Source organism: Amblyraja radiata, chromosome 2, assembly GCF_010909765.2.
Source record: "Amblyraja radiata isolate CabotCenter1 chromosome 2, sAmbRad1.1.pri, whole genome shotgun sequence".
Classification (NCBI taxonomy): Eukaryota; Metazoa; Chordata; class Chondrichthyes; order Rajiformes; family Rajidae; genus Amblyraja; species Amblyraja radiata.
The window spans coordinates 57,018,274-57,038,782 of NC_045957.1; the positions used below are offsets into that span (position 1 = coordinate 57,018,274).

Here is a 20,509-nt window from a genome sequence, read left to right on the forward strand (position 1 = left end):
CAAGGGCTATTGAAAGGAAAGGCAGTTTTGAAAGAGTGGTGAGTCTGTGGAATTCACTGGCTCAGAGGGCGGTGGAGGCTGGTTCTCTGGATACTTTCAAGAGAGAGCTAGATAGGGCTCTTAAAGATAGCAGAGTCAGGGGATATGGGGAGAAGGCAGGAACGGGGAACTGATTGTGGACGATCAGCCATGATCACATCGAATGGCGGTGCTGGCTCGAAGGGCCGAATGGCCTACTCCTGCACCTATTGTCTATTGTCATACATAAAATGCAGCATTTCCTCTAGTTCCTCTTCCTACAGTTGCCTTTATCCCACCCGTGAACGTACCTGTTGCTTGCTTGCTGGTACATTCAAGAGATTAAGTAGCCGCTTCAGATCTGTGTGTTCTCTAAAATAGAAATATTTTAAATTTAAATAAATGAATAAGATGACAATGAGGTTCAAGAACAGCTTCTTCCCAGCAATCATCAGGCTCTTGAACACTGCACAACATTAATCACATCAGCAACTATGATCTACCATGGACGTCATTTTTGGTTGCACTATGAACTTCGATTTTGCAATGTTGTGACAATTAAGTATTACTGATTATTAATTTATTATGTTATTGAACACTGTATATTTATTTGTGTGTCATTGTGTTATTGCAGCTGTTAATAATTTCATTGCCTGTACAAATGACAATTAACCACTCTTGACTTGAGTATGGATTAGATTTAAGTGAAATAGAAGAAATGAAATAAAGTTTATGAACTGGATAAAAGGAAATGCATTGAAAAGGCAGATGCAAAAAAAAGTTTTATGAATAAGGCAATACTAATTGTCCTCCAAAAGAATGAAATATCACACGTAATTTTTTTCAGTGAGAGCTTATTCACCAATAATTATCAGTTTCCATTAAAATCTCATTTACTCCTCAAAGTACAAATCCTCATGTATTTGCTCACTTTTAGTATATATCGCGGTTGAGTAGCCAATTCATGTTGCTGTAAACATTTCAAAGGAGAGAAAAATTGCCAGTTTGTGTACTCAATGCCAGTCAAAGATATAGAAATAAAGATAACAGGTGAAGAAAATGAAATGCCTAAGTGATGGGACCTGTGTAGGGGGGTTGCACGTAAGGTCATCGGGTCAACGGGCATGACGCACGGAGCAGCTCAATCCGTCTGGAAGACATGGCAGCTTCCGGCATACACTGTTAATACTCGAAATGTACATAATTGTGGAGGGTGACTGAGCACTCTAGCATCTTTGCTCTGAACCCGAGCAAGGTGTAAGCGGCCAAAGGAGCGCATCCCTCGGGACAGCACCCCGGGGGTCAGCGCTGTCCGGCCACGGCCGCCCTCCGCCCCGTCTCCCTCTGTGCGGTCACACTGTCGTGGGCTGGGGGCCGGCAACGCCCACACACGGGGCCGGGTGGAGCTAGGCACGCGGCCAGGTGGTGCGGGGCCGGGTGGAGCTGGGTCACGCGGCCGGGTGGTGCGGGGCCGCAGGTCTGGGTGTAGCGGGACCACGCGGCTGGGTTGTGCGGGGCTGCAGACACATGAGGACGAAAACCCAACAACGTCCGCGTCAGCATGCAGCAGAGTTTGGGACAGTCTGGTCTCTCCGCCCACCCAGAGTCACTGACTGTGCTGTAACCGGCATTTCTCCCCCCCCCCCCCCCACCTGCACCCCACACGACCCCCCCGACCCTACCCCCCCGACCCTACCTCCCCCCCGACTTTTTACCCCCCCAAGGCCCTACCCCTCTCCCCGAAACGACCCCCCTGACCATCCAACCCCCCCCCCCCCCCGACCGCGGGGACGGAGGGCCTGGGGTCCGTTAGTGTGGAACCAGAGTGTGGAGTCCGGATGCTGGGACAGAAACGCCGGCTGTTACTTACCTGCCATTCACCACATTTACTCCAGACGGCGTTGCGTGGCAACAGTACGGGTCTCGTGACCTTGACTGCCGTGCAACCTCCCTATTGCCCTTGTATGTATGTGGGAGCCATTAATTCCATGGTTCTTTGGTACCCAATTGATTCAGTACCAATAACTAGGACTCCACATATTGATTAAGTGGTAAAAGGCAATGTGGGGAGGTGGGTCCTGGAAAAAGGATTGTCTCCTTACCAAACCCTGGAACAGCATAAGATACTGGATCCAATACTTGAAAGAAGACACACAAAATCTGATATATGAAATTTTCACATATTGTGTAAAAAAAATTATATAAATCACCCCTGAAACGTGATATCAAGAAGACTTGCATATTTTTATTAAATTAGAGAAAAAACGGAAAAATTTAGGGAATTTTTTAGTCCAATCAAAGCACGTTTAACATTGAGTTGTCTGCCAGTTGGCCAATCACGCGCTTTGTTTCAGGCTAGCACACAAAATGGCTAAGGGGGCTTCACAGATGCCTGTTTTACTGGAGAATCCGATTTGTTGTTCTGTGGAATAAATGTCGTGGAAACTTGCAGCAGGTTAATTGTATTTAGTAAGAAAAGCATTAAAAAGGCTGAAGAAAGTGCTGCGAAGTGGATTAAAGTGCAAGAAAGCCTTCAAAGTTCCTGCTGATGTGCTGGAACTCTAACTAAAAGGTAAGACTAAAGTCTGAATTTATGAAAATCTATCTGTATGGAGTTTAATTAATTTAATTGCACCCTTTTATAATGTGAATAAATGCATTAATTAATTCATTCATTCCTTATTCATTCATTCACTCACTCACTTACTCATTCATTCATTCATGAAATTGAGGGCCTAAACTATAACATAGTCAATTAAACATTGTCACTAATGCCAGCTTGTAGTAGAGTAATAAGTCTTTAACAGCTAATCTCAGAGCTGCCTGCGAAAACTTACCAGGAAAAAGTGCTCCGATCGCGGGGCCTAGGTACTCGCGGTAAAGTGAAGCCGCGGTCTCAATTAATAAGCGGCCGATTCGAGCCGCGAATCATCTACAATTACCTGCTGCAAGTTTCCACGACATTTATTCCACAGAACAACAAATCGGAATCTCCAGTAAAACAGGCATCTGTGAAGCCCCCTAACCATTTTGTGTGCTAGCCTGAAACAAAGCGCGTGATTGGCCAATTGGCAGACAACTCAATGTTAAACGTGCTTTGATTGGACTAAAAAATTCCCTAAATTTTTCCAGTTTTTCTCTAATTTAATAAAAATGTGCAAGTCTTCTTCATATCGAGTTTCAGGGGTGATTTATATAATTTTCTTTACACAATATGTGAAAATTTCATGTAGTTTGGTGACTTGGGTCACAAAATTGCAGAATAAAGCTCCCCGGCCCACAGCCTAGATGGCCTAAGCTCTGAATTTTATTTAAAAATTTATGATCTGATTTCTCCACGTCTACAGACATTGTATAATTATGCTTTTACTCAACAGAAACTGCCAGAAACTTTAAACGAATCAACAATAACACTTATACCAAAAACAGATAAGGACCTTGAAGATCCAGGTTCATATAGAGCAATTGCTCTCTTAAACACTGATCAGAAAATATTAACTAAAATTTTAGCCCATAGATTAAGTTTAGTGATTCATAAAATAATACACCCTGATGAAACAAGATTTATTCCAAAACGTTACTCATCTTATAATCTGAGACGATTATTTAATATTATATATTCAAATAGAATAGCTAATGTAGATCTAGCAATAATTTTGCTAGACACTGAAAAAGCATTTGATCAGGTGGAATGGCCCTATTTATTTTCGGTGATGGAAAATTTTCAACTGGGCGAGAAACACTGCACATGGGTTAAGCTTTTATATCTTAACCCAACAGCTAGAATACTGACAAACCAAATGTTAACACCTAAATTTAATTTATTTAGAGGTTGCAGACAAGGATGCCCGCTATCCCCGTTATTATTCGCCCTTGCTAATGAACCATTGGCAGAAAATGTTAGAGCCCACCCAGAAATATATGGGTATAATACTAAAGATACAGTTGATAAAATTTATTTATATGCAGATGATGTATTAATATACATCACAAACCCAGAAACTAGCATCCCAAACCTGTTAAATCTTATAACTCAATTTGGCTAATTTTCGGGATACAGAATTAATTGGAACAAAAGTGAAATTATGCCAATAACGGAACTCAATTTACATACATTGCAACAATCCCCCTTTAAAATAGTCAACGAAAAATTTAAATATCTAGGAATTTATGTGACTAAGAAATATATTTCTTTATTTAAATTAAATTTCCCACATTTACTGAATAAACTACATAAAAATATTCAGTACTGGAAAACACTTCCTATCTTAATGTTTGGTAGAATGAATGCTGTAAAAATAATCTTTCTCTCGCAATTATTGTACCTCTTTCAATCAATCCAGATATATCTTCCAAAATTTTTTTTTTAAGTTGATTCCATTGTCACAAGTTTTATTTGGGATTATAAGAGCCATAGAATAAGTAAAAAACATTTATGTAAATCCAAGACGAATGGAGGATTAGCTTTACCAAATTTTTTGTTTTACTTCAGGGCAGTTAATATTAAAAATATGAACTTTTGGTTGGAAGATATGGATCAGCAACCAGACTGGTTAAAGATGGAAAAGGAAGAGAGTTTGCCTTTTGAAATTGGCTCGATTCTGTTAGCTCCCACAAAACTGAAATAAAAAACCTTTATTGAAAACCCTATTAGTGGTATATGAATTTGAAAACAATTAAAAAAGACTTTAAAATTGGATAATTTATCACTCTATCTTTCCATTGTAAATAACCCTTCATTTAAACCCTCTGTGTTGGATAAAGGTTTTATACAATGGAAAAACTATGGAATTAAAAAGGTGGGACATCTTTATAGGAAAGGTATTTTTCTTTCATTTCAGGAGTTACAACAGAATTATGGACTACACTCAAATAACTTTTTTAGATAACTACAACTTAGAGATTATGTTAAATCACATACACAAGATTATAGAGCTAGAGAGCCAGAGACTCTTGATGAATGTTTGAATAAAACCCTAACACAGATAAATTAATATCTCACATTTATAATACTCTTTTAGATGGTGAGGTCCCGTCGACGGAATTATATAGACAAGCACGGGAAAATGAATTAGACCAACTTATAATGAAAGATATTTGGGACGAAAGTCTACAACATATAAATCAATGCTCGTTAAATGCCAGACATTCTTTAATACAATTTAAAGTGCTACATAGGCTGCATTACTCTAAAACAAAATTAAATATAATTTTCCCACATATCTCTCCTATCTGTGATAAATGTCAATACTCAGAGGCTAATTTAACTCATACTTTTGTAAATTGTATAAAAATCAAAAATTTCTGGATGGATATTTTTAGAATAATTTCTGAAGTTGTTAATACCCAATTGGATCCCGACTCAAAACTAATAATATTAGGAATATCAGAACAAAGCCTAAAACTTACAACAAGCCAAAGAAACTTCCTTCATTATAGTATAATAACTGGGAAAAAATGAATATTAAAATTTTGGAAAAATCCAACATTCCCCACAATTAAAATGTGGATTATGGAGATGTCGGAGACCTTACATTTGGAAAGAACTAGACTTGTCTTAATTGACAAACAAGAATTATTTTCTAGAATATGGTCTCCATTTATTGATTTTCTGAAAGGGTAAATTGGTCCAGCACAGAAGCCTGACAGAAGCTTGAATTAGGATTAGATGAATAGTTATGTTTTATAATCTACGGACCTATCTCCAAAGTTGTATTATTGGTAATTTATTCTATTCTTTTTTATTGTTTTTTTTCTTCTTCTTTCTTCCTATCTATAAAAAATAAATAAACAAATAGAAGCTGAGTTAATATGCAATTGATAAATGAGGACCCCTATTACTTTGATAGCTGGAATCCTATCTATTAACCATATGTAATTGATAAACAAAATGTGTTTTGATTATGATATGTATATGCTTCTAATAAAAATATTATTAAAAAAATAATAATAATAATAATAAATAACAAAGCATAGTTTGCTATTTAATCATGACAATGCCCTCCACAGTCATGTTTTGTTAATATCATAAACTATTATTGTTATAAAATGTAAATTAATTTGAAAGACAACATAAATAGCACTCAACATTGAACCATATCATGATTACTAAGCCATAATTCTCTACATTTGGATGATGTAGTCTCTCAACAGCCAATTATGTAGATTGGGCTGCTTATGTGCAAATGTTCCGAGGTAATTAAAAATATATATTTTAAATTGAATGCTACTTTATAAATATGCCTTCGCTAAGTGCTATGAGCAGTACATTAATGAGCTTTGTTAATGTAAAAATAATAGCAGTAACCAGATTCGCAAAAAGGTAATATTACAGTTTCATCTGGATATATATTTTATCATGAAAAGGTATCAATCGTGTCAGTAACAAAATAGCATACTTGTCTTCATTTCTTTGGAGCTTGGTGTCTGATGTTTTTACTGCAACTTTAATCTTTTTATCCTGCTCAAGCATTGTGACGCTTCACTTAGTCAGTTAAAAATATTCCTGTAGAAAAAAAAATAGATTAAAGTTTTTAAATATAAATATATTTTGTTTTAACTCTGGTTTAGAAACTTTACAGAAACATCATAGTATTAGAGCTGAATTCTGAGCAATCTTATTGTTCAGGATATTATTAGGTTTGGTTCAAAATGAATGAATTCCCACAATTGACATTTGCTTGATCACAACAGCAGAAAAATTATTGGTTTTATAAATTGCGCATCTGCTTTGTCCGTATCTTTATAACCTTTAATTTTGGGGGAGCCAGGTACAATTTTTACATCAGTTTAGTTTAGTTTAGTTTATTATTGTCACGTGAACCAACGTTCAATGAAAAGCTTTTGTTTGTGTGCCATCCAGTCGAAGAAAATACTATACATGATTACAATCAAACCATCTACAGTGCACAAATAAAGGATAAAGGGAACAATGTTTAGTGCAAGATAAAGTAATACAGGTGCACAACCTTTTATCCGAAGATCCAAATAACGAAAACCTCCGAATAGCGGCCATTTTTTCGGTCCTTGAAGAAAGGTCCTTGAAAACGTTCACCGAGGGCGGCCCGCAGAGGTGACAGCGGAACCTCCGGTCGGTCCTCGAAGAAAGGGGAACTAAATCCCCATTCATAAAAGAGAAGGTGAGGGTATATTGCGCGGGAGGGTTAATAATTGACAATCTGCTGCTGCCTGCCCGCTGGGTTAAAAAGTTCCCACGGTAGACTCACGATACACAGTGTTTCGTGAGTCTTGCGTGGGAACTTTTTAACTCAGCGGGGCAGGCAGCAGCAGATTGTGGCTCGCTTCAGTTTCACCCCACCTACACCCCTCTGCTTCCCGGCCATGTGTGTGACCCCTTCCCTCCCCTCTCCAGCTCCCCGCCCATTGCACCGGCGCGGGGGCTTTGCACTGTCTTCAAGTCGGCGATTGCAGCACGGACGTGCCAGTCACCGGAGACGTCAGGACCAACGGGACACCGACCCCCAGGCCCACTGCAAGCACAGAGACCCACAGCCAGCAGCAGCCCAGCCCCGTTCCAACTCCAGAGGAAAACTGCAAACTGGCCGGAGACGTCCGGACCACCAGAAGCCGTTCCCCGAGCTGCGCCCCCTCATCGGGACACCGACCCCCAGGCCCACTGCAAGCACGGAGATCCCAGAGACCCACAGCCAACAGCAGCCCAGCCCAGACCCGCTCCAACTACAGAGGGACCTGGGTTGCGGATGACGGGGCGTCGTAGGGGCCCATCGGGGAGCGGTTTCCTGTTGGTCCTGACGTCTCCGGCCACCTGCCATCCTCCAGGAATTGTACCGCCCTTGCAGGAGAGTGGGGTTGTTTGCAGTTGCAGAGGGAGGGGGCAAGGGCGGTACAGTTCCCAGTCTCAGCTCCAGTCCAGGGGGGTGGCCGGAGACGTCAGGACCAACGGGACACCGACCCCCAGGCCCACTGCAAGCACGGAGATCCCAGAGACCCACAGCCAGCTAGCAACTCCAGCCCAGCCCCGCTCCAACTCCAGAGGAACACGTCGGGGCAGAAGCTGATGGTGTGCAAGGTACGTCTTGTTCTTGGGGTGGCGGATGAGGGGGCGCAGCTCGGGCTGTGGGCAAACTGCCACTTGTCGCCGTAGCGACCCATCGGGGAGCGGATTCCTCTGGAGTTGGAGGGGGAGGGGGGTATTGTGTTGTTTGATCGCCCCCTGCTATCCCAGGGACAGGGAGACACAGCGGCTTTTTAGACTGGTGGGCAATCACTTCCAAAGTTCTGCCCACACAGTCAGTACACCTCTCCTACACTGCATTTCATACAGACATTTATTCTGCAAGAAACCCGACATTGAAGACTCAAACTCGCGACCGAGTTTACTGCCGGGATCAAGGCGCAAACTCGCAACCTTGCGGATATGAGCCGAGCACTCTACCACTGAGCCAGCCATTAAAATCTACGCTAAAAAAAATCCATTCCGAAGACCGACAAATTCTGAATTACGAAAAGTGTCTGGTCCCAAGGCTTTCGGATAAAAGGTTGTGCACCTGTATAAAGTAAAATTAAAGATAGTTGAAAGATCTCCAATGAGGTAGATGGGAGGTCAGGACTGCATTCTAGCTGATGAAAGGAACGTTTAGTTGCCTGATAACAGCTGGGAAGAAACTGTAAATGACCCAGTCATTCTCACAAACATGGTACAACAGAATTTATTAAAGACACTTGCAATACACTACAGCATGTTGCTTCAGCTGTGTAGCGGCAAACAGACTAACAGCACAAGCCGGGTTACGATAATATGATCAGTGTAGCAGGCAGAACTTCTAATACTAAAGCACTACATTGGTTAGTGTGGAGTATCCAATCTACATCTTTCCGTGTTGAAATAAAAGTGAAGCACATCTAAATGCAGGTGGCCTATAAGAATAAACACACTAATATGTGATGGCTGAGTAATACAATGCCCGAAACGCTAATAGCGGATATAGGAACATATAGATGGTTTAAACAAAATCCCCATACCTAAGGTGTAACCTACAAACCCATCCTGCACGCGTACGGTATAGATCCCCGTCTCCTCCCTTCACCAGGGAAGTAACGGGGACATGCTGGGATAGCACTGAAGACCCGGGGGGTGAACACAGCGAAGCCGGCGAGCGGGCGCCGAACGTTGTGGTGAGGGCGTAGGGGGCATGGCCAGTGGCTGATCTGCAGCAGCAGAGCACGAGGGAAGAGACAGTCCGACAGCAGAAACATAGAAACATAGAAAATAGGTGCAGGAGTAGGCCATTCGGCCCTTCGAGCCTGCACCGCCATCAAATATGATTATGGCTGATCATGACAGTAGAAGGGTACATCGGACACGTGGCTTCTGGATACGAGACTGCAGGACGTGGTTCCTTCACTGGAAGGAGATGTTGATGGTTGCGTAGAAATTCCTCCCTCGGCGCTCACCAGGTATGAGCGTGGCTCCTTGGCAGGGCTGTGGATGTGACCCAACCGGCCATGGCCCTTGTCGGTCTGAAGGCGAAAAACTTGTCCACTAGCGAGAGGTTTAAGTAGTTTGCTGGACTTGTCGAACGATCGCTTCTGTGCATCGCATTTCAGTTGGAGTTGTTTCTGGACAACAGGAGGTGAACGGACCTGCGGCTGCAGCAGCTGCTGGGGCACGGGCAGGGCAGCTCGGGTCTGCCGTGACATCAGGCGTTGGGCTGGGGACCCCAGTATTGGGTCACGGGCGACGTTCCTTAAGTTTAGCAGTTCCAAGAATACATCAGATTTAGCAAGATGTGAGCACTCCATTAATTGTTTGGCGCTACGGATCGCACGTTCAGCGAGTCCATTGGACTGTGGAAATTCGGGACTGCTGGTGACATGGCAAAAATCCCACCATTGAGTAATGTTTTTGATACACTGACTGGTGAACTGACTGCCATTATCTCACAGGAGACATGCAGGGGCGCCGTGCACGGAGAAGTGGTGTGACAGCTTTTGGATGACTGTGTCGGATATGATGTGTTGGAGTAGGTCAATTTCAAATCAGCTCGAATACGAGTCAACGAGTACCAGATAGTGTTTTCCACGCCACTCGAATATGTTGGTAGCGACCCTGGACCATGGCAGAGGAACAGGGTTTGAAAGCAAGGGCTGCTTCTGCTGGTGTGGCGTTACGCTGTTGCAGACAGTGCAGGCTTCGACTCCTTCGCATATATACTCAGTCATACCGGGGCAGTAAAACATGCTCTTTGCCCGTTGTAAGGTCGCTTCCACACCTGGGTGGCCCCTGTGGACTGCATCAAAGAACTTGTCCTGAAGAACAGCTGGGAGCACTGCTTTATGACCCTTGATTATGACCCCGTCCTGTAGCACCAGTTCGTCGCGAACCAGGTAGTATGAGCGAATCGCAAGTGGTGTACTGTGTTGTTTATCCAGCCAGCCACGCCGGATGACTGAGGACAGTAGTTGTAGAGTTTTATCTGCAGCCGTGTGCTCTGCCAGTCTGCTTAGGCATTCAGTAGGTACGTACGACACCATCATTACTGTGAACTGGTCTTGTTCTGAGGGCTGTTGTTCTCAGGTTTTGCGTGGGGCTCTTGATAGCGCGTCAGTTATGTGTATGTCCTTGCCCTTTTTGTAGACTATAGTGAAATCGAAACACTGTAGCTGATCATCATCCATTGCAGGCGAGCCGGAGCGGCATAAATGGGTTTGTTCAGAATGGTGACCAGCGGCTAGTGGTCTGTTTCCACAATCACGGACTTGCCAAAAATAAAGTCTTTGAATTTCGTGCAGGCAAAAACCACAGCAAGCAATTCCTTTTCGATCTGGGCATACCGTTGTTCAGTCTCAGACAGAGTGCGGGAGGCCCAAGCAACAGGTCTGAGGTCACCTTTGGTGGAATTCTGTAGGCAAGCAGCGCCAAGTCCATATAGGGACGCATCTCTTTTGGCGTCACCGGCAACTCCAAATCAAAGTAGGTGAGTGTTGGCACACTGACGAGTTGCAACTTAAGGATTTCAAAATCTCTCTGATGTGTGGGTACCAAGACTAGGCAGTGTCCTTGTGAGTCTGTTCCCGCAGGGGGGCACCTATATCGCTGAGGTTGGAAATGAATTTCCCCAAGCAGTTGACCGTTCCCAGGAATCTCTGTAAATTCGTAATGTCAGTGGGAGCTGGCATCTCGTTGATGGCAGTGGTCTTGGAGGGGTCCAGTCTGAGGACATCACTGGTGAATACGTGTCCGACATAGTTGACCTCGGTGACACAAAATTTGCATTTTAGTGGGTTGAGCTTGAGATAGATGTCTTTAGCACAGTCTAGTACTTATATCCAATTGGCATCATGTTCAGTCATGTTGCGTCCAGCAACGAGAATATCATCGACAATGATGGCGCACGGGTACCCCGCAAATAATTCTTCCATTGTGCGTTGGAAAACCGCACTAGCAAAGTTGATGCCAAAGGGCATCCGCAGAAATTTATAGCGGCCAAAGGGGCTGCCGAACGTGGTGAGATTGGACGAGTCAGGTTCCAGCGGGATTTGCCAAAACTAACTTTTGGCATCCAGAACAGAGAACACGGATGCACTGCCTATCTGAGCAGCAACTTCCTCTACTGTACGCATCGGGTAGTGTGGGCGTTTGATCACTGTGTTTAGGTGTCTGGGGTTGATGCAGATTCGGAATTCTACCTTGTTCTTCTTTGTTGCAACCACCATGGTGGAAACCCAGTCAGATGGGTTGGTGACCATAGTAATGACACCCAGGGACACCATCCGCTGGAGCTCATTGTAAACTCTGTCGCGCATAGCATGCGGAATACGTTGTGGTGCTCGGACCACAGGTAGGACATTTGGATCAGCGGCGATGTTGTACTTGATGGGCAGCTTTCCAAGCTTGTCGTCAAATAGTTCTTTGTATTGTGAAAGTATCTGCTGAGCGGAGCCCTCAGTGGGAGAAATTTGATGGACAGCAGGCCCAAAGGCAACCAGTCCTAGATCCTGGCATGTGTTAATGCCAAGCAGAGTTGCAGAATTCCCACGGACAATGAAAAACTTCAGTTTGTGAGCTTGTGACTCCAGGTAGCAATTCTGTTCAGTTTTTCCAAGTGGGAGCAGTTCCCCTCCCTCGTGGGCTTGCAAAGTGGCCGAGGTGTTTGCAATACGTTCGGCATTACGGATTTGTTTAAATTCAGATAAAGACATGACATTGCACTTGGCACCAGTGTTGATCTTTGCAACGGTGATGTTGCTGTTAACGAGCAGGGAAACTTCAGGGTTAAGTTGCTTGTTCGTGGAAGCAATCAGCGAGTTGATGTTAGGACTGTTATCTTCATGCTCTGGTAGCCGAACAGAAGATGGAGCTTGCAGCTCCTGGTATTCTTTATCAGTAGGTTCATGTTTTAACAGGTGCACAGACTTCCTTGGGAACGAACGAGCTATGCGTGAATGACAGCATTTCATGAAGTGATTCATCTTCATACAGTGGTGGCAATTTTTTCCAAAAGCAATGCAGAATTCGCGACCTGGAGCGTGGGAGCTGTCACAGTTAAAGCACCGTTCGATAGATCTCTGAGGCTGTGGAGGTGGTGTGAGGGGTTGTGAACGCCGGTTACGATAGGTGTGGGTAGCATTGACACTGTACGAGGAATGTGGCCCAGAGCCCAAAGACTTTGTGTGAAAAACAGTTAGTTCAGCAATCCTGTAAGCATGCTGAGCCCGGGCCAAGGTCAGTTCAGTATCGCGGAGCAGTTCGTCTCGTACCTTATCACTAAGCAGACCGCCTACCAGTTTGTCGTGATGAGATCCCCACACAGCACCCCAAAACGGCAGTGTGCAGCCATGTGTTTCAGATCACTAATAAAAATATCAACAGGTTGCGTTGGTAGCGAGCAAAAAACTTAGTACGTTCAAGTATGGAGTTGGCACGAAAGTCACACAGCTGTCAGAACTTAGCAAGTAGGACTGCAGGGTCATCAATAATTTCAGCAGGTACCACAATCTGGTTGTTGTGATCCAGAACTGCAGGCGTGTAGTCGAAATGCTCAGCGCGCTTCATTGCTTCAGGGCTAGCGACATTGAGTAGTATAGATGCACGCATGTCTGGTGCATCGTTGCGATGCGCAGCACGAATGTAATGGTTGTAGTCACGCTCAAAAATGCGCCAACGTTCAACGATGTCCAAGTCAAAGATCAGAGGGTCTGGACAGCCAAGTGAGCTGGCCATGGCAGCGATAGTGAATACACAAAGCAAAACTCAGCGGACAAAATAAAAACCGATATACTTAAACACGGAGTAGGTTACTAACCACTTATTGAAACCATGTAAATGACCCAGTCATTCTCACAAAAATGGTACAACAGAATTTATTAAAAGACACTTACAGTACACTACAGCATGTTGCTTCAGCTGTGTAGCGGCAAATTAACAGCACAAGCTGGGTTACGATAATATGAACAGTGTAGTAGGCGGTGCTTCTAATACTATAGCACCACATTAGTTAGTGTGGAGTAACCAAACTACAGAAACTGTCACTGAATCTGAAGGTATGAGTTTTCAAACTTCTGTACCTCTTGCAGGATGGGAATGGAATGGAATACTTAATTGTCACGTGAATAGGCACAGTAAAATTATTTGCTTGCATACCAAATGTATACAAATAGCAGCCACCCACGGCACTGACATAGCTACTAAGCACGGCAGCTCCTCCTTTTGTTCTCCACCCACTCCCCCCACAGCTGTTCCCCCATGCCGGGTCCCCATTGTCCTTTGTTCTCCCACACTCCCCTATTGTTTATTGTTCCCCCCCAACCTCCCTCATGGTGGTCCCCTCATGCCGGGACCTCCATTGTTCTTCCCCTTCCCCCCTCACGACAGTCCGGAAGAGGGATGACCGGGATGAGATGGTCCTTGATTATGCTGGCGGCCTTACCGAGGCAGCACGAAAGTAAACAAAAATGCTGGAGGAACTCAGCGGGTGATGCAGCATCTATGGAGAGAAGGAATAGGTGACATTTCAGGTTGAGACCCTTTAGCACGAAAAGTAGATGGAGTCAGTGGAAGGGAGTTTGGTATGCGTGATGGTCTGGGATACGTCCACAACTCTGCAATTTCTTGAGGTCTTGGATGGAGCTGTTCCCAAATAGGCTGTGATGCTCCCGATAAAATGCTATCTATAGAAGTTAGTGAGCGTTGTTGGGAACATGCCAAACTTCCTAAGCCTTCTAAGGAAGTAGAGGCATTGGCATGCGTTCTTGGCTATAGGTTTGATGTGGCTGGTCCAGGGTAAATTGCTGGTAATATTTATTTGAGTCATAGAGTGACACAATGTGGAAACAAGCCCTTTGGCCCAACTTGCACATACCAGTCTGTAGATGACATATGCATGTGCCTTTAACATAGTGACCTCACCACTACTAACCACTCCCCATATCAGAAGTATAAATGTAACCTCCCCACCCATTGATCTCTCTCTAGCTCCTGTGACAGACCACGTACAGCTAGTGCAGTAATGTTTGTGTATTACCAATAAATGTAGTAAAGACAACAGTGCGTTATTGCAGCTCTTTACACAGTCCAAGCTACACTAGTCTCAACTGCCTGCGTTTGGTTCATATCCCTCCAAACCTGTCATATCCATGTACCTTTCCAACAGTTTCATAAATGTTGGGATAGTCCCAGCCTCAACTACCTCCTCAGACAGCTTGTTCCATACACTCACCACCCTTTGTGTGAAAAAGTGTCCCCTCAGATTCCTATGAAATCTTTTCCCCTTCACCTTAAACCTATATCCTCTGGTCAACGATTCACCTACTTTGAGAGCAGGTCAGACAAAGCAGCAGTCATTGAGAGCAGGTCGGACAAAGCAGCAGTGAGAACGACCGTTGCCTGGACTTGGTGAGTCTTGAGTGCAGGTTTAAAAAGAGGGGAAACAGCACTTTAGCAGTCTTTGAGTGCAGGTCGGACAAAGCACATACTTCCAAGCTCATCAGAGGAAGGAAGGTTAGGAGTGAGTGTGCGGATTGGCTGAACAATAAGATTGGAAGATTGGTAAATTGGACAATTAGGCAATTTAGCATCTGATATAAGCAAGACTTGCTCAAGACTTGCTCTGTCGAGGGAAGTGCCCCTGTGAGAAAAGTGCGAGTCTTTGGCTGTGAGAAAAGTGCGAGTCTTTGGCTGAGAGTCTTCGGCGAGAGGGGTGAGGGAGGACGCCACCAAATGGTGGAGAGGGAGAGACGAAAGAAGGAAATGTCAAGCAAGCTGATTCAGTGTGATGGTTGCAGGAAGAGGGAGGTCAAGGACACCGCTGGTGCCTCTGGCTGTACAAATGTGAGAAGTGCATCCAGGTACAGCTCCTGAAGGACCGTGTTGGGGAACTGGTGAAGCAAGTGGATGACCTCAGGTTCGTCCGAGAAACTGAGTCGTTCCTCGACAAGTCCTACAGCAAGATTGTTACACCTAAGGTACTGGAAAAAAGAAGGTGGGTGACGGTGAGAAAGGAAAGGAAACATGGAATGCAAAGGTCCCCGGGTGTTGTACCTCTTGAGAACAGGTTCACCCACTTAGAAGCTGTCGGGACAGAAGATGTTAACACCCTGAGCGGCGGACTGGCTTGCGAATTATGTGCTGTTGATCCAAAACCAAAGAGGCCGACGTCAGAATAGAATAGAATAGAATAGTTTCTTTATTGTCATTGTAACATGAACCATGTACAACGAAATTTAAAAATGTCAGCCAGTCAGTGCACCATTCAAACATTTCTAAAAGCTAACGATACATACAAGGTAAAATGTTAAAAAAGATAAACAACTAAAATAAATATCATGAAAATAGCACGCATAAACACCAAACCCTACATCCTTCTGTCGATTTCACAGTGTACCACAGTCCCTTAGTATGTATCGCCCCTGCATTCCTTGGCGGCTACATTTAGTGCCTTTATAGCAGTGGGGTAAAAACTGTTTTTATGTCTGTTTGTCCTTGTCCTTGTAGATCTGTACCGTCTGCCTGACGGCAACAGTTCAAACAGGGAGTGTCCGGGGTGGGAAATGTCCTTTATAATACTCTGGGATTTTTTGATGCAGCGGGAACTGTGTAAGTCCTCCAAGGTAAGGAGAGGGCAGCCGACAATCCTCTGGGCGTTGTCAATGGCCCTCTGCAACACTTTCCTCTGAGCCGCTGTGCAGCTGGTGTACCATACGCATACACAGTATGTTAGGATGCTCTCAATGGAGCACCGATAAAAGGACAGCAGCAGTCTCTGATTGATGTTATTCTTCCTGAGCACCCTCAGGAAGTGCAGTCTCTGCTGGACCTTTTTCAACAGCGCAGAGGTGTTCACGCTCCACGTCAGGTCCTCCTCAATATGGATTCCCAGGAAGCGGAAATCCGCCACCCTCTCCACACAGTCCCCTCTGATAATTAATGGTACCATGTCCGTTTTATTCTTCCTGAAGTCTATTGTTATTTCCTTTGTCTTTAAGGTGTTGAGGAGCAGGTTATTTTCTCCACACCACACTGTCAGCTGCTCCGCCTCATCCCGGTAGGCGTACTCGTCCCCCCCGGAGATGAGTCCCACCACCGTAGTGTCATCCGCAAATTTGACAATGGTGTTGCTGTGGTGGGTGGGGTTGCAGTCATGTGTGTAGATGGTGTAGAGCAGGGGGCTCAGTACGCAGCCCTGTGGAGAGCCGGTACTGAGGCTGAGGGCCGTGGATGTGTGATGGCCCACTCTGACTCTCTGGCTGCGACCCGACACAAGCTATTTATCCACATGCAGGTGGAGTGTGGAAGTCCCAAGTCCCCCAGTTTGTGGGGAAGGATGGTATTAAAAGCAGAGCTGTAGTCCACAAAGAGCATCCGCACGTAGCTCCCCCGCTGCTCCAGGTGGGACAGTGCAGCATGGAGAGCTGTGGCTACAGCGTCCTCTGTAGATCTATTCGCTCTGTACGCAAACTGGTGGGGGTCAAAGCTTCGGGGCAGGAGTGATGTGATATGACCCTGGACCAGTTTTTCAAAACACTTCATCACCACTGGTGTGAGTGCGACTGGCCGGTAGTCGTTGAGGCTGGAGATGTGGGGTTTTTTGGGCAAAGGGACTACGGTGGAGGACTTCAGACAGGGTGGAACAGTGGACTGGGCCAGAGACTGGTTGAAAATCCTCGTACAGACTCCAGCCAGCTGGTCTGCGCAGTCCTTCAACACGCGTCCAGAGACGCCGTCAGGTCCAGTAGCCTTCCTTGGATTGATGGCCCGCAGCGTGCGCCTCACCTCATGCTCCTCTATCTTGAGGGTTAGGCTGCTGTGGGCCATGTGGTGTGATGTGGCTGACTCATGTGGCTCCACTTCAAAGCGAGCAAAGAAGAGGTTCAGCTCCTCTGCCAACGAGGCGTCACCTTCAGCAGCTCCAAGGTTGGTCTTGTAGTTGGTGAGATACTGGATCCCCTGCCACACCTGCCTGCTGTTGTTACTGTCCAGGTGGTCCTCTATCTTCCTCCTGTAGTCTGATTTGGCCTCTCTGATGCCTCTCTTCAGGTTAGCTCGGGCCGTGCTGTATAAAGCCCTATCGCCAGACCTAAAAGCGATGTTCCTCTCTTTTAACAGCCGCTGGACCTCCCGGGTCATCCAGGGCTTCTGGTTGGGGTAGACCCGGATGCGTTTGTCCACTGTGACCGTGGACACTACCATGGCAACGCCACGGTAGTTGGAGACTCCATTGTGAGAGGTAAGGACAGGGGATTCTGCGGCTAAAGATGGGATTCGAGGATGGTGTGCTGCCTCCCTGGTGCCAGGATCCAGGATGTCACGGACAGAGTGCAGAAAATCCTCAAGGGCGAAGTTGAACAACCGGAAGTCGGCACAAACCATGTCGGAAAGAAGGGGATGAATATTCTGCAGCGTGACTTTAGAGAGCTCAGAAAAATGCAGAAAAGCAGAACCTCCAGGGTGGTTATCTCCGGTTTGCTTCCAGTTCCTCGTGCTGGCGAGATCAGGAACAGGGAGATACAGGACCTGAATGTGTGGCTGAGGAACTGGTGCAGAGGGAAGGGATTTAGATTCTTAGACCACTGGGATCTGTTTTGGAGTAAGGGGGAACTGTACAAAAGGGACGGATTGCACCTTAACAGGTGGGGGACCAGCATTCTGGCAGGCAGGTTTGCCACTGCTACACGGGTGGTTTTAAACTAAATGGGGGGGGGGGGGGGGGGGGGGGGTGTCAAATGGAATAGTCAAGGACGGAGTTAAAAGGAAAGAGGGTAAAGGGATAGTTAATGACCCCAGAATTAACGGGAAAGAAAGCTCACAAAGGGATAGGAGAGTATGGCCAAATGTAATAGGGATTGATGTGAAAGGTGAGATGCGTAAGGAATTAGAAGTATTGTATATGAATGCGCGAAGTATAAGAAGTAAAGTAGATGAGGTTCAGTTAGAGGATGGTAGATATGACATTGTGGGGATTACTGAGGCGTGGCTGCAGGAGGATTGGGCCTGGGAACTTAATATTCAGGGTTATACATCCTATAAAAAGGACAGACAGGTGGGCAGAGGAGGGGGGGGGGGGTAGCTCTGCTGGTGAGGGATGGAATTCAGTCCCTTGCGAAGGAAGACATAGGGACTGACGAGGTAGAGTCACTGTGGATTGAGTTGAGGAATTCTAAAGGCAAGAAGACACTAATTGGTGTTATCTACAGACCTCCAAATAGTAGCACGGATGTAGGGTGTAAGATGCAGCAGGAGTTAAAACTGGCATGTAACAAAGGTAATGTCACTGTGGTGATGGGGGATTTTAAATATGTTGGTAGACTGGGAAAATCAGGTTGGTTCAGGACCCCAAGAAAGAGAGTTGAAGAATGCCTCCGAGATGGATTCTTAGAGCAGCTTGTAATAGAGCCGACTAGAGAAAAGGCAATTCTGGATTTAGTGTTGTCTAATGAACCAGATTTGATAAGAGAACTCGAGGTAAAGGAACCGCTTGGAGGTAGTGATCATAATATGATTAGTTTTAATCTGCAATTTGAGAAGGAGAAGGTTAAATCGGAAGTGTCAGTGAAGCAGTTGAACAAAGGGGACTATGAAGGCATGAGAGAGGAGCTGGCCAAGGTAGACTGAAAAGGGATCCTAGCAGGAATGACGGTGGAACAGCAATGGCAGGAATTTCTGGGCATTATCCGGGAGACGCAGGATCATTTCATTCCAAAAAGGAAGAAAGATTCTAAGGGGAGTAGGAGGCAACCGTAGCTGACAAGAGAAGTTGGGGATAGAATAAAACTAAAAGAACGTCATTCAAAGAATGTTTAGTTAGACTTTTTGTTTGTTTTCCTATATTTCAAAGTACATTTGTGGTGGGACTGTTGTTTATGATATATATAAACAACTTGAATGTAAATGTAGATGAGTTGGTTAGTAAGTTTGCACTTGACACCAAAATTGGTGAAATTGTGGAAAGTGAGAAAAGTTGACAAAGAACACATGACACAGATGGATACAGAATAGGCAGAGAAATGATAGATGGAGTTTAATAGTAAGATTAAACGAGAATTTACCAGTTTGATCTTTATTTTAGGAGGAGTAACGTTGAGGGATTACGTGAAGACCCCGCCAGCAAGCATGCGCGTCAATCTTCAAAGCAGCGGTGTGAAATCACAGATAACAGTTGAACTAAACATAGTAAGATAACAGAACTAGAATACCAGTTGACCTTTATGATAGAGGGTTGGGCGTGGAGGGCACGTAATCCCTCAACGTTACTCCTCATAAAATAAAGATCAAACTTCAAACTGGTAAGTTCTCGTTTAATCTTACTATTTTACTTCGGAGTCACGCGAGTGACTACGTGAAGATTTCAAAGCTCTGTGATTTCATGCCCTGGAATCGAGTCCATGCATCACACATTGCATCAGTGACCAATGATGAGTGAACATTAATAATGCATTCAGACATGACATAGATATAACCATATAACAATTACAGCACGGAAACAGGCCATCTCGACCCTTCTAGTCCGTGCCGAACACGTACTCTCCCCATGTCCCATATACCTGCGCTCAGACCATAACCCTCCATTACTTTCCCGTCCATATAACTATCCAATTTATATTAAAATGATAAAAACGAACCTGCCTCCACCACCTTCACTGGAAGCTCATTCCACACAGCCACCACTCTCTGAGTAAAGAAGTTCCCCCTCATGTTACCCCTAAACTTCTGTCCCTTAATTGTCAAGTCATGTCCCCTTGTTTGAATCTTCCCTACTCTCAGTGGGAAAAGCTTATCCACGTCAACTCTGTCTATCCCTCTCATCAATTTAAAGACCTCTTTAAGTCCCCCCTTAACCTTCTGCGCTCCAAATAATAAAGCCCAAACTTGTTCAACCTTTCTCTGTAACTTAGTTGCTGAAACCCAGGCAACATTCTAATAAATCTCCTCTGTACTCTCTCTATTTTGTTGACATCCTTCCTATAATTAGGCGACCAAAATTGTACACCATACTCCAGAATTGGCCTCACCAAT

At 44.9% G+C, this 20,509-nt stretch overlaps 1 protein-coding gene across 1 annotated transcript in view; it reads right to left on the reverse strand.

Annotated features, from left to right (window-relative positions):
• nek10 (NIMA related kinase 10) overlaps positions 1–20,509 on the reverse strand; it is a 172,214-nt gene that overhangs the window by 142,933 nt on the left and 8,772 nt on the right. The window contains exons 2-3 of the mRNA XM_033047147.1: positions 6,417–6,523; positions 330–390 (exon numbers count right to left, since the gene is read on the reverse strand). Coding sequence (XP_032903038.1) covers positions 330–390; positions 6,417–6,490 — 135 coding nt within the window. The 5' untranslated portion in view covers positions 6,491–6,523. The remainder of the gene's footprint in view (positions 1–329; positions 391–6,416; positions 6,524–20,509) is intronic.